Source organism: Bacillus rossius, chromosome 5 (genome assembly GCF_032445375.1).
Source record: "Bacillus rossius redtenbacheri isolate Brsri chromosome 5, Brsri_v3, whole genome shotgun sequence".
Lineage (NCBI taxonomy): Eukaryota > Metazoa > Arthropoda > Insecta > Phasmatodea > Bacillidae > Bacillus > Bacillus rossius.
The window spans coordinates 78,615,944-78,630,987 of record NC_086333.1 but is presented as its reverse complement, the minus strand read 5'-3'; the positions used below and the strand labels follow the sequence as shown (position 1 = coordinate 78,630,987).

The window sequence follows — 15,044 nt, the reverse complement described above, 5'->3', positions numbered from 1 at the left end:
TGCAATAAGCACTAAGAGCATGTTTATACTGGCTATATATTTTGCCCATTTATATTAGGCATGGTACAAGAGAACCAATTTGCTTGTCGAAGCTAAAACTTTGTATGGATTTAAATAGCAGAATGTAGTTGTCACATTTGCTATTCCATTTTGCAGAATGATTTGAAAATACACCAGGATATGAAAAACCTCTTAGATTTTAAATTATTCACTGGAACTATATCTAGAAAATTACCTTGAATCCACCTTTACATGAAGAAAGCTCTAACAAGCACCCAAAATCAGTCCCAAGTTTCTTATAGAGGTTCTACCGTACAACAGAAATAGCTGCGGATTTGGCCATGCCATTTAAAAAACTTTCGATTCCACACAGAATTGCTGTGATGTGCCAACAATTTGAGTGTACCCTAAACCCAGGTATAACGAAACAAACTGAAAAAACCAATTGTGAAAAATCACTAGTTAATATGTCGTAGTTATTCAAGGTCTATTTACACACTGTGTTCTGTCCTGCATATTTTTTTTTTCCAATTACTAATTCGTCCCACAATTTTCTGCACCGTCCACTTAAGACAGTATCAAGTAACTTCTAACAAGCAAGTTCAAAACTGTGGATAAAACTTGCAATCATGGAGTTAATTCAAATCAACCTGTTCTGTTCAAAACTTTATTACTGAAAATAATACAATAAACTGTAAAGCCAAGTACTTAATACAAAATTTGATAGGTCCACGAATTAAACCAAATAAAGACCATAAATACATACCCACTTGCAACCTGTCGCACCCGGACTGCAATATACACAAATCCAACAAAATGACAATATCTGTGAAGAAGCGAGCCCTGAGTTTGGCCACACAACTGCCTCCAGGAACACCTGCTCAGTCTTACAAGGCAACAAAAGATAAACGTTGTCATGATTCAAAGCTTCTTTATTGGCCCTTTTGTTACCACAAATATGTACAGAAGCTGAAACTGTTAACACTTATGAGGAACATGGAAAACAAAGGAATGAAAAATAAAAATGTTTCCTTCCTCTTCCACTTCATCACAAAATATCAAATAAAAGTTATCTTCGTCGCAATTCCCGATTTTTTTTCAATAAACTCTGCTCTGCGATATTTGCAAGTAATAAAATTAATAAAAAACGGGCGGGGCTAAAAATTGATCCGTGTGTACAAGCCCGCCTTTCCTGCGAAACTCTTTGCGATGGAAACAGGGTTTCAGCAGCCAACTGGAAAACAAGAAGAGGCAGCTCACGTTGAAAAAGCAAAGATGGAGGATGACAGTCGGCAAGGCAGAGAGCTGCGTGCCTCCCGCCGAGTGTGGACCAAACAAGACAGCTAGTTATTTCTTCTTCTGGGCCTTCTCCGCGGCCTTCGTCACCTTGCCCGAGCTCAAGTCCTTCGGGGTCACGCTCTGCAACAGCCCAGTCCGCACGTCACACCACCGCGCTACTCAAGTGCAGTACCTCGTAACAAACACCAAGCGCTATTTCTAGTGTGTGTGTTGTCCAGTGATTATAGACCACATATATATTAAATTGCAGTAAAATATTACCAGGAAAAATTAGCAATTCACGACTGCCTTTCCAAAATATTTGGGCAAAACAAGCATCATCAAACATGCACAAAGATGCCATATTTACAAGAATTAGGTATATTTAACCATCTAAAGGGCAAGAAATCCACTATTTATATAAAAATGCACTTACAACTCATTTAATCAACTTCATGCATAACATGTATTCAGATGAAAGTTATGCATAGGGCCCCCTGAAAGTGGTAAATAAAATTTTCAGATTTAGTCATTAAAAATTACCAAAAGCGGTGTTAAAATTCACTTTAAAACACAAAAGTGGTGCTAAAATTCACTTAAAAAAACAAAAGCGGTGCTAAAAACTTAAAAAAAAAAAGTTTGTGTTACCGTAAATAAATCTAAAATTATTTAAGTTAAATAATTTTACTTGAACCTACTCATTACTGAATACCCTAAACAAATAGATTACATATATTTATATGACAATACTTTTGATTTAGACACTGATTATTAGTTCGTTCCCATAAACTAATCTGGAAAACTATTAATTCCTTTAACAAAATCGAGGACGCACCACAACGCCGAAATGCCAAATTGATCACGATGACAGCTAGAAAACTGCTGTGTACCACAACGCCGAAAAATGTCATTACAGGGCTGCCACAAAATTGGGTTAGGTTAGACTAGACTAGACTAGACTAGGCAAGGCAAGGTAAGTAAAGTAAGGTAAGTAAGGTAAGGTTAGGTTTGATTGTGGTATTTCGGCATTAAGGTACATTAAGAAACACACACAAATTCATTCAGTTGTTATTTTGGCTTTGTGGTCAATTTTGACATTCGGCGTTATGGTATTTCCGCGTTGTTGTAACGACCCAACAAAATCTATAAAAACTGTTGGCCAATTAATCATCATCGTCACACCATTCGAAAATTAATGTTTGTTTACATTTTTCCGCATTTTGGCGCGATTTAATCTGCTTGATACTACGACGCTGTTCCAACTATATGCCAGCGCCCCCGGCTGACGTGATATGGCCACTCACGTAAGGCTGTTCCAAACACCGTTCGCCCAATCATCTGCTTGCTTTTGTATTTATCTGGTGTCGCTGTTCCAAGCTGACTTCAGTGCCCCGAGCGGTGTGCGTACGCTTTAAAACTTCGCCTGTTTGTCTTATCTATCCAAGCATTATGCCGGAAAGGAAAATAAACGCCGTAGTTTTGCGTATGTTTACAGTATATTTTTGGGTTTAACATTATAACGTGAGCGTGTGTAAGCTTTTGTTTTTTTTTAGTGCATTTATGATTAATGTTTGGCGGCCATGTTGCGGTGTTTGTTTACCATTGACGAGAAGTCTTTTAAGCAGTATTTAAATTTCGCGTTTTAATACAAAATTTCGTGTAAAAACGCTGTGTTAAGGCGATTTCGCGTAAAAACTGTATTTAACGGTGATTTCGCGTTTATCGTCGTTAAATCGCGATTGCGAAAAGAACAGGCCCCTAGTTATGCAAGTAAAATGATAATGCAAGCTTTTAGGCTTATAGTTGGTAATCTCAGGTATGTAAAAACTAAGTTCAACTGCATGGCAATCACCACACCATCTTTGGCAAGATAAACTTATTAAAATAACATACCTCTCCACATACCCAAGAAAAGCAAATTTAACCACCTATTACCACAAAAACAAGCGTCACAAATTCAAGTGTATTTTAAAAAGTTTTTTAAGTACCACAGGACAAATTAGAGGCAAATGTTTTTGCTCATAACATCTACAAATACACAGGTCGGCCCAGGATTGCACAAGATAATGCCCGCAAACTAATTTAACTAACAAAATCTGGTAACCCAAAAAACAGAATAAAATAATTTATTTTGTTGAGTTACCATGTGTCCCCCAGTTTTTCAGGTTATGAACACACCCCAATTACCTCCACTTTTCTGGAATTTCTTTGTGCAAGAACCCCGATCATGTAAGTTTTAACTAGTGCAGTGCTCTGCTCCACTCACCTTGATGACTCCCACAGCCACGGTCTGCCTCATGTCGCGCACGGCAAACCGGCCGAGCGGGGGGAACTCCTGGAAGGACTCCACGCACATGGGCTTGCTGGGGACCAGGTTCACGATGGCCGCGTCGCCCGACTTGATGGACTTGGGGTTCTCCTCCGTGGTCTTGCCGGTACGGCGGTCGCACTTCTCCTTGATCTCGGCGAACTTGCAGGCGATGTGGGCCGTGTGGCAGTCCAGCACGGGCGTGTAGCCGTTCGAGATCTGGCCGGGGTGGTTCAGCACTATCACCTGCGCCAGGAAGTCCTGGGCTCCCCGGGGCGGGTTGTTCTTCGAGTCGCCCGCCACGTAGCCGCGACGCAGCTCCTTCACCGACACGTTCTTCACGTTGAAGCCCACGTTGTCCCCGGGGACCGCCTCCGTCAGCGCCTCGTGGTGCATCTCCACCGACTTCACCTCCGTGGTGATGTTGGCGGGCGCGAAGGTCACCACCATGCCGGGCTTCAGCACGCCCGTCTCCACCCGGCCCACGGGCACCGTGCCGATGCCGCCGATCTTGTACACGTCCTGCAGGGGCAGGCGCAGGGGCTTCTCCGTGGGGCGGCTGGGCGGCAGGATGGCGTCCAGGGCCTCGATCAGGGTCCTGCCCTCCGCCTTGCCCTCCTTGCGCTCCACGTTCCAGCCCTTGAACCACGACATCTTGTCCGAGTGCTCCAGCATGTTGTCCCCGTGCCAGCCCGAGATGGGCACGAACGCCACTGCCGCCGGGTTGTAGCCGATCTTCTTGATGTAGTTGCTCACTTCCTTCTTGATCTCCTCATAGCGAGACTGCAACATTCACACACTATGCATTTACACTATTCAATTATGGGCTTGTCACTCTACAATACTCTTACTTAAAACAGTTTTAGTTCAATCTGCAAATAATTTTTTTTTGGTATCAAATACATTAATAATGTCAAAGTTTTAAAAAATTAAGACCAATTCTGCTCTGGTCAAGACAGTAAACAATATACTTTTTTCAATGGCCCCTTGAAAATCTGAAATCAAACCTTTAGAAGATAAGGTATAATACTGTATAAATAGGAAAACCCCAAGGTTATTTGTTCAGCAATAAATTATGGAGCACTTTGTAAATGTTTCTCTCAATAAAACAAATTTCACCCCTTTATACATTTCCAACAAATTATGACCTTTTTTATAACTATCAACATAACACTGGAAATAAAAAAAAAGTTACTGCCAACAACTTAAAAATCAATATTATTTTAAAATTACTTTTTTGCACTTTCACATTGTAACATCTCTTAAATATCTGAGCTATCCTACATATTATCCGAATGTTCAGCGAGACAGCCGGCCGCGGGAGCTCGGGAACTCACCTCGCTGTAGGGCGGCTCCGTGGAGTCCATCTTGTTGACTCCGACGATGAGCTGCTTCACTCCCAGGGTGAAGGCCAGCAGGGCGTGCTCTCTCGTCTGCCCGTTCTTCGAGATGCCCGCCTCAAACTCTCCCGTGCCCGCCGCCACGATCAGCACGGCGCAGTCCGCCTGCAACACCGCCCGTGTGAGCACGCTGCCTGGATCCGTGGCACATGCTCAGGTAATTACAAACTATTAATTCTACAGCATCTATTTCACTTAACAGTCTTCGACTACAGACCAACCTCGTACAAGAAATGTACATTAAAAATATTTTAACTGCAAACTTTCTAACTAGAAATGTTAGAGCAGGTTTATAAAATAGTTATATCTAAGGAGTTCAAATTTATAGGTGTCAAAACACTAATGTTTTGAATTATTTTACAAAATGCCGTGCATCACGTCAGAGAGGGCTCACCTGCGACGTCCCGGTGATCATGTTCTTGATGAAGTCCCTGTGTCCCGGGGCGTCTATGATCGTGACGTAGTACTTGCTGGTCTCAAACTTCCACAGCGCAATGTCGATGGTGATACCACGCTCACGCTCCGCCTTCAGCTTGTCCAGCACCCACGCGTACTTGAAGGAGCCCTTGCCCATCTGCGACCAACAGCAACGTCCGTGAGCTCTTGGGACTTAGCACAAACCATTGCTCTTACCAACAATCAAATATTTTTCCCATACACAACATTAAAAGGGAAAGTAAGAAAGAATTACCTAAAAGCAATCTGAAACCAAAATCCAAAACTTAATTTGAGTGTGTGGCTTCAAAAGATTGAAACTTGTAAATTCAGCCAGAAAAAAAAGTCAAATTATGCAGCTATAAAATAAGTATATTTTTCACTATCCCACTAAGCAAACAGCTTTAGACCATATTTGTAGTTGGTTCACTATTGCATCCAATTAAGTGTTTTAACATTAAATTTTTTTTAGTTATTTCCAGTGTAGGAAAAAAATACAAAATTGTGTATGGTCAAAATTGCACTACTTACCAAAAAAATTACTGATCTTAAAATTAGTTTATTACATTACAGGTAGGTAACTACTCAATTCCAATATCCCTTCAAAAATATCATTTAATTGAAAAAAAAAAAAAAAGTTGTTAAGTATAAGCAAACAAGCTACAGTAATGGTTGAATTTATTATTTACTAGTTTAAATCCATCTCAAGTTAAATTACTATATAAGTAAGTATTTGAAACACAGTACTACATACTAAACCCACGTAGTCAATATCAGGCTGCCAACATGTGCACACACAGAATTGCCACTAAGCCTACAGAAGGCACAACCATAGGTGCACTGTCTCTACGTGAGCATAAGGCAGCAGCGACCAGTGAAATATTGATGTCTCAAGCAGACAGTGTATGTCAACACGGATCAATGTTAACGATGTGACAGCGGCAAAAGGGACAATATTGTGCAATCATGGTCATACAGTGCATGAAGTTTGTTGGATTGTTTGGTGTTTCAGAGGACTGTTCAGCATGTCTACAAGCAGTGATGTACTACACGTGGCCACGGAACAGTCAGAATTGTGGTTGGAAAAATATCCTGACAAGAGGGACACCAGCCTGTGAAACTAAATCACTTCCAAAACGCGCCAGGAATCACTGCAGTCAGTGAATAAAGGTCAATTCCAACCTGTGAGAAAACACTGCGATGTCAGAGCATGCAATGAACATTGAGTGTCACCTCACAAGAGGCTATTGCCTGGACAGTAGTTGACTGATGGAATGTAATGCGGTCTTTATGGATTGGGCCCACTAACACGAACCAGCATGTTTATTTAAACATTCTGGATGATCAGGCTGGACTCCACGTGACACACTCCCCCCCTCCCCCTTAACAAATCTTGATTGGCCTGCAAAATCACCAGACTTGAACCCCATTGAAAATATGAGTCATGTTGGAACAGCAGGCAAAACGCACAATTGTTTTAGAACTCCGCGATCAAAACCTCAGAGAGTGACAACCTGATGCGATATACCTGCGCTAACTTGTACTCTCTTCATAATTGAATCCAGAGATTGAGTTACGCTGTATTAAATAATGCTTGTAATGATTTCTCCAGAAGACTAATTTTTGTCCGGTGAGCTTATATAGAGAAATGAAACTACCACCAAAATATAGTAATTACTTCTTAAGAAAATAATCCAACAAATTTAAACAAAATAACTAATTTCAATTACATGGTTGCTACAGAAATAGAATCTTAGAATTCCCTGACTTTTCCCTGTTTTCCAGAAACTTAATAGAAAAATTCCCTGACTTTCTTATGAAGTACATACCATAAATATTAACGTGCATATGATTAAATGTAATATAAAAATTTCAACATGAGGTAAAATAAGGTTTTTTTATTGTGTTATTTGACGGCAGAATTGCGAATGTGTTTTTTTTTCCCTTCGACATGGCTGGTGAGAGCTCTTCGGCCCATATTGCTGAGTTGAATACTTTTGTAGCACAAAGTGCAGTACGCAGAATTTATGTTTTAGCAGAGGGTTTGATATGCTGAATCTGTGACTCCTTGAGCCAATTCTCATTAAAAGTAGTTTTCTTCGACATCTCTAAGCTAAAAAAAAAGTACATATTAATATTTTCAGATTAGGTTAACAAATTATTGTTTATGAATTCTTAAAAAAATATTACTACACAAATACAAAAACTATTACAAATTCACACCTAGCAATATAACAGGCCTACTTAGAGAATTACAATAGCAGCACTACAACATGCAATACTCTTACATTCTTACAATGTTAACTAATGATTCTGGGGAAAAACATGTTCAGTTATGCATATTTTTTTATACACAATATAAGTGTCACGCAACATAACTCACGGATTATAACGGTTGAAAAAAAAAGTAATAAAAAAAATAGTTAGAAAAAATGTAAAAACATAACCACACAAAAAAGCCACGTGTTTTCGTATCAGCTTGGTAGTTTACAAAATGAGAATTGGTATTGCTTCTTTATCAAAATGCACTTTATTTTCTTATGATCGCATCAAAAACTAACTTCACATGAAACAACACCTTTAAATTCACGTAATAAGCTTTGTACTCATCTTATTCCACGTGCAAATAGCCTTCAAAGGATAAACGACGCCATGCCCGTTCTGTAGTTCACTGCATGGAACGGAACAAAACACTAAGTCTCAAGGGCAAATTAAAAAGGATCAAAACACGAACAAATGAAGGCCGGGTTCGCTGGTGAACAAACGAGTGTCTGGATTGGCCAGAAGTTATGGTGGGTGGTTGTAACAGCCTATTGCAACGGACAAAAGTAGACCAAGTAAAAAAGAAGTTGCAGTTGCCGTGTGCCTTAAGCAGCAGCCTTTTAGCGGAATCGTTCGGTAGCGGTATGAGCGCATCAAAACAAAGCTTTGTTTGAATTATAAGCAACTTTAAAATTTCCAGAATTCGTAGAATTTTCCCTGACATTTCCTGGAATTCCCTGATCATTTTAATTTCCTGACATTTCCCAGTTTTCTAGTCCTGTAGCAACCATGAATTACTAATGGTGAACACAATAAAAATAAAAATTCCAGTATTAAATAAGGCAGTAGTACATATCTGACAACAGTGGTTACTAATTGCTCTGAAATGCAGAAGACCTTAGAATTCATCTGAACATAATTTTGAAAAAGGTGCAAATAAAACTTAATTCCATTATTGTTTCTCAGACTAAGTTAAATAAAAAATTATTAAAATGATTGATAAAATATAAATTTTTAAAACACTTTTTTTAATATCAGTTTTACTTAATATCTCAAATTCAAATTATATTATTTAATTTATAATAGTTTAAACAACCATTATTTCTCCCAACTAAATAAAATAATTTGTACTTAAGATACAATGAAAATGACATGCAATTTACATTTTCACACACTGCAGAACTTGGCAAGACGACATGTGAAAATTCCATGCTGGGAGAAAGCCGACATGGTGCAAGCACTCCTCTGTAATTCTGTGACTGCACATGTCCAGGATGGGGCAGAAGGTGTATCTGTTTTGAAAGGCTATTAAAAAAACTGAGCAACTTGCAGAAATAATGTTATAGTTACATTGGAATCAGAATACAGCCCCATTTTTCCCCCGGCCAGTTCTGAAGATCACATTAGGAAGATGGTGGCTACCAGCAGCGATACATTGGATATTTCATAACAAACCACTTTTCGGCACATTTCGAGGATTGTAGCGGCAATTCCCTCCCAAATTCTCATCTTCAGTTCTTACAAGGTAGAGGACAATTTTTGAAAACCTTTCCTTGAGGTCACCCCACAGGTAAAAACCACCAACACTTAAATGCAGTCAGTGCAGGCCCCAGATTTAAGCATGACTTCTTCCTGTGGGGTAACCTCAAGGAAAAGGTATTTAATCATCCTCACACCTTGGATCCTCACCTTGGAAGTGAAGATGCAAACTTGGAAGGAAATCACAGCTATACCCCTATGTGCCGAAAAGCAGTCCAAGAGTTCCAAAATCACCATCCATGTATCACTGCTTCAGGACTATATAAAAAAAAAGGGGATGTATACTGAACCAATAAAATAAATATCATTTCTGCAAGTTTTTCAGATTTTTAAATTGCCTTTCAAAAACCAATACACACTTTTGCCCCATCCAACATAAAATTACAAGAACCAATTAACAAAATTTAATTTAAAGAGTTCAATGTTCCAAAAAAATTACTACTTTCTACTAGATACTCAAAAAACCTATCTCAATATAGGAAATTAAAAAGAGGAAACATCTTGAAATGCATTAAAATCCCAAAATTTTAATGAACCAACCCTTACAACACAAACTGGCATCCATTAATGAAAAAAGAATTAATTTCTGCAACAAATATTTTAAATAAATCTTAGGTATGCATTAATATGGTTGCTGCAAGCTTGAAATTCCCAATTCCCTGACTTTCCCCGGTTTTTTAGACATGAATTGAAAAAATTCCGACCTTTCAGACAATTCGGCAATGCCACGTCTTAAATTCCACATACTTCTCATATAAAAAGTGTCTTGTTATTCAATAGTAGAAAAATAAATTTTTATTTCATCTTTAGTGCCAACTTTACAGTTATACTATTTTACCAATTTGTAATTCTTGAGGAGCCACTATCATGATATTTTAATCACTCCCACCACTCAAATATCAATAACTAGGTGATGCATGATCCATTTTTTGCAATAAATTATTTTAAAAATTACTTAGGAGGGTGCACATCTGAATTACGTCAGAACACACATTTGCATACTTCCATTTTTTTTTCTTATAAAAGAGCAACATAATAATTTGGTGAACATAAGACTTATGGTATGGCATGGGTTATAATTCTACTTTAAATGTTTTAAGTACAAATACTGGTGACTATTGAAAGGACATGTTCTACATGTTATATATTCTAGATATTTCCTGGTTGTAGAAAATCAATTTTTAGCTGGGCCTAAAACTTAAATCCTAGATTTTTAACAAAGTAATTTATTTTCAACTTTGGTGGATCATTCAAAGTCAAATGAAACAAGATGTTCATATTTTTTGAAATTAAGTTGTGAGCAGTTATAGATTTTAAAGTTAAGAAAACTAATTTCATTAACAGCTGGTGATTTCTTTAATATATGCTTCCAACGTTAATTTTCAGTAAAGCTCACTTGATACCATGCATTATGATTTTATCTGGTTAAAAGAAAGATGGGGACATTTAAAGAATGGAAGTTGGCCAACGATAAATGTAGAAACAAAGAAATGTTAATATCAGTAACAAAAGAATGAAAAGCATTGTGAAAATAAAAATATTTCTAGGAATGTAAATTATCTTAATACATAAATGATTAAAAAACTACATACTTATTCAGATAGTAAGAAATTTTAATATCTGGTAACAAGAAATAACCACGAGAGAAATAAAAGCTGTATATTGAATGGGCCAGTGAACATAACATTTCTAACCACTGAATGTATTAAATGGTGAAATTTCAAAAGTTAATTCAATACATACAAAAGTAATATTGACAATTTTTAAAGTTTAAGTGGATCTTTTTTTTTAATTTAAAGTTCGGGATTTGCAGTAGTGCTTAATACACATTTTGCTTGTTAGGTTAGGAATATTTTATTTACAAGGTAAGGGAATATATTTTCTTGGTTACATGAATAAAATTTATGAGGTAATGTACTAACAGCAATTTCCTACGGAAGGTTAGTTTTTCAATTAGTTATAACTATGCAAAGGGCTTGTTTAACACGTTTCTTGAGGAAATCCCATTATGGTAAGGAAAGTAATATAAATTCAGCATAGGTGAGTTCCTTAACAGAACATATTTTGAGCAAAATTCCTCATCTAAGAATTTAGGAGCAGTAACATCACTCCCGCTACATTGGCAGCATTGACATCATGGAATTGTGTACTCATTTTTCTGCAAAAGTTGGGTTAGATCCACCAATATATAATATTTTTAATGCAGCTAACCTAAGCACACTATATTAAGTTACCATTAGAACAATAACTACTTGAAACATCACAATTAGAACTGTCAGTAAGAAACATTGATTTTTATTTATCCTTTCAACAAATTTTTTTTTTTACTAGTTTGCTGTGGTACTTTGTTTTGTACTTTTCAAATAATCTAGGCTGGTATATTAATAGGTCAACTTGGCTGACAAATATAACCAACCCAAATAATTACACATTATTTCAGATCATTTTCAAGAGTATGCACTCTTGAAAAAATAAAATTCTGGATATCTTATTAAAGACATCAAAAATCACATTTTCAAAATGTTAATTAATTTAAGAGCACTTACTCCATAAAATTACCTTAGACTTAGCCAAGGAAATTTTAGTTATTTAGTCTTACAATCTACTACAATAACTGTGTATAATTAAGTAGTATACCAATGACATCTTTTTAAACAAAATAGCTTGTTAACACTTTGCTAAAGCTTTTTAGAAAATTATCAATATGTAATAAACTAAATACCCACACCTCCCAATATTTTTCAACGTTAATAAATGCACGTGGAGTAACAGCATGCAACTAATGATAGGTTAACCTTATGGCAGCCACTACTTTCACAACGTTGCACAAACTTACCTCCTGGGCTTCCTTCTCGAACTTCTCAATGGTTCTTTTGTCGATACCACCGCATTTGTAGATCAAATGTCCTGTGGTCGTGGACTTGCCGGAGTCTACGTGTCCGATCACGACAATGTTAATGTGAATCTTCTCCTTTCCCATTGTGGTAGGCTTTTAAAGTAGCGTGATAGGCTGAAAACCAAAAATGACAATATATTCTGTATTCAATGTGCATGAGCATATATAGTATTAACATAAATTACTTCTATCAAATACTGTTACAGAAACGTTAAATCTCAAACCCAGAAAAGCATTCGTTCGCATTGATTTAATTTCCACCTACAGAAGGTGAGCGTATGACGTTGCAAGCCTACAAATCAATGTGCTGGCGTCTCGGAACATACGGAATTAAAATCTTGTTACGCCCAAATTATAAACGCTTTAAAATGTACAAGCAGTAAATAAACCTACGTACACACGTTAAGTAGACATGTTAGGACATGGCGAACACTAACTCAATACGGTACAAAAAATACTGCACTTCATTTCACCAAAGCTTAATTATTAAACGATTCTCATGATGGGAGTAAAATTATAAATTTACAAACACGAAATCAATACTTTGACTACGACTAAACCTGCTAATACTACACGAAATACATACAAAGCATGCGGTCTCGTCGACCGGTTCCAAGATGTCGAAACACAACTTCAGTAGACACAAAAATATATAAATAGTTGAGCACATGAACAAATATTGTAATATCGGCAATCCAAAATGTACGTGCGACCAAAATAAACAATATCTACTCACCGATGCACTCGTTTTACACCAATATTAAACGGATATTCACAACGTAAGCGAGAACTTCACTCACCTCCAGATGCCACGACAGAAAGAGAACGACAGGCTGTTCGGGCTTGCGCACTAAAGTGATACGCCAAACTTGCAGCTCCTAGAGGGGTCCGAGTATTGACCGCAAGTTGTGAAATACTTCTTAAATTCTACATACTTCTCATATAAACAAACTTTCTCGTTATTCAAAAGCATAAAAATAAATTAATATTTATTTCATCTTTAGTATCAATTTTCTACAAGTTAAATGATCAGATATAAGCATTTTAAATAATTTAAATGGGGACATTGTACTCCAAACAGAACAGCCACGGGTGGAGAACGGAAACTTTATCATTAATACCTACTGGCGCCAAATATGAATAGCTGAGTATGGTATTCCAATTCATGACGGTAATTGTATAGTTTAGAATCTGTTTGGAAAAAGTATGTTAATTAGTTTTAATGCTTAAAGATTCAAAACTCTAATTTATTGTGGGATTCCTTACCAATTGAAGTGTTTTTTTTTGTCATTGATTTAAGCTTGTATCTTTGTTGTACACAATTTCAAGTTAAATATATATATTACTACGTGTTGCTTAAAAGATTCATATAAAACTATATTTAAGAATAGTGTTAGTTGAGCTAAGAATATGAATAAATAGATTTTGTTTCTCTTTTGAGGGATCGGGAATGCGAATCAGTCACAACACATCAGGAAAAAAGCAGAGGATTCAGAAACGCAGTTGTTAAGGAACTACAAATTCCTTGCCCCGTAGTCGAAAATAATCCAATTAGTTGTAAACTGTAATACCGATTAAAAGCAGCTGTTATGTTTTTAATGATTTAATGATTTTCCAGAACTAATAGCTTATCTCACGTGTTGAATTTAAATATGCGAAGGCTTCTTTGTTTTTAAACATAAGGGAAGCCATTATTATTTACATATTTTTGGAATGACTTTTCTAGTACTAAATAACAGAAAACAAATAAAATAATCAAACCTGCATTTCGAGTTTTTTTTTTTTTTTTTTTTTTTTTTTTTTTTTTCGATGTCAGAAACAAACGTGTTCCTAGTGGTCATACTCTAGAGGCTTATAACTCTACATAGTTTCTTTTATTAGTTTAGTTCGGTTTTGGTATATATTAGATATTATTTTCATGGTGCAAGTTTGTTCAAATATGGTGGTTAAATTAGTTTATAATCACAGAACACAGTAAAATGAAAAGGCAGTATCGATTTTATCCTGAATTTCTCCAACTCTCACATTTAAAACGAAAGAAAAAAAAACAACGCTAATTAAAATATAGGTTTTCAATTTCATCGCTTAGACCTAAACCATAAATTTTGTCATTAGAATGCAAAGTATAAAAACAATATATATATATATATATATATATATATATATATATATATATATATATTTAGTTAAAATGCTGAAAATTAAAGAATAACGCGAAGTTATTTAATAATCGTCTTACAGATTGAGAAAGTCCTTATTTACTGAAATCTTGAGTTACCAGACGCCCTCTTTTACCGTGACATACCTACTATCCTCTTTTTAAATCCTTATTAACTGTCAGGGTGGTTTTTCTAAAAAAATCAGTATATATGTCCTCTTTTTTTTATATAAAAGGAATGAAAGAGAATTTCTGCTCTTTTATTTTCATTCAAAGAATGTTTTGTGAAATAACGTCATCCATTTACTCTTTTTAATATTTCTCTTCTTAGGGAAACCTACTTATACATTTACCTCGAGTGAGATTAAACTCGAGTGAGACTGCTGAATAATCGGAATTCCTTTCATTTAGATTTATTTTCTGTTGTAAAAGTAAAGGGCGTATTAGATTAGTCAAATAAATAATACGTAGAATCTCGAAAGAATTAGTTTTTGTTAATTTTTTTTCCCGGAATTGCATTCAACTATCTAGGCGTGTTTATATTTTAGCTTAATAATACATAACTTAACGCATCAAACAATTGGTTGTGTCGTGTACAGTAGAACCTTAATTAAGCGGTGAAATGTGGGGGTGGGGGGGAGGCCAGCACGGATAAGCGAAAATCACGGATATTCGAATCCAAATGTAATTAGGTTATAGCATCGACAAAATTTCGTAAGTAATTTGTACAAAATAAATGTAAAAGTATTTCTGAACTAATTATTAATT

General features: G+C 36.3%; 1 protein-coding gene across 3 annotated transcripts; it reads right to left on the bottom strand.

The window, feature by feature from the left end:
- Window positions 1–914: 914 nt before the first annotated feature.
- LOC134532074 (elongation factor 1-alpha) lies at window positions 915–13,047 on the bottom strand. 3 transcript variants are annotated; one of them, XM_063368268.1, is made up of 6 exons: window positions 12,919–13,047; window positions 12,059–12,232; window positions 5,381–5,560; window positions 4,924–5,091; window positions 3,545–4,369; window positions 915–1,419 (listed from the first exon to the last, which is right to left on the bottom strand). In XM_063368268.1, exons 2-6 carry the CDS (start codon window positions 12,200–12,202, stop codon window positions 1,348–1,350), a joined length of 1,389 nt encoding a protein of 462 aa, XP_063224338.1. In that variant the 5' UTR covers window positions 12,203–12,232; window positions 12,919–13,047; the 3' UTR covers window positions 915–1,347. The 3 variants fall into 3 exon arrangements, with proteins under 3 accessions (XP_063224338.1, XP_063224339.1, XP_063224337.1); XM_063368269.1 differs by having other exon boundaries at window positions 12,855–12,980; XM_063368267.1 differs by having other exon boundaries at window positions 12,705–12,948.
- Window positions 13,048–15,044: the final 1,997 nt, after the last annotated feature.

What these genes read in the sequence shown, in the direction of transcription:
- LOC134532074 (XM_063368268.1), bottom strand. Translation starts at nt 12,202, where the DNA reads ATGGGAAAGGAGAAGATTCACATTAACATTGTCGTGATCGGACACGTA. An exon ending in TGATCACCGGGACGTCGCAG is followed by an intron (nt 5,092 to 5,380) that starts GTGAGCCCTCTC and finishes GCGGTGTTGCAG; the next exon opens with GCGGACTGCGCCGTGCTGAT. An exon ending in TGGCTGTGGGAGTCATCAAG is followed by an intron (nt 1,420 to 3,544) that starts GTGAGTGGAGCA and finishes GGGCTGTTGCAG; the next exon opens with AGCGTGACCCCGAAGGACTT.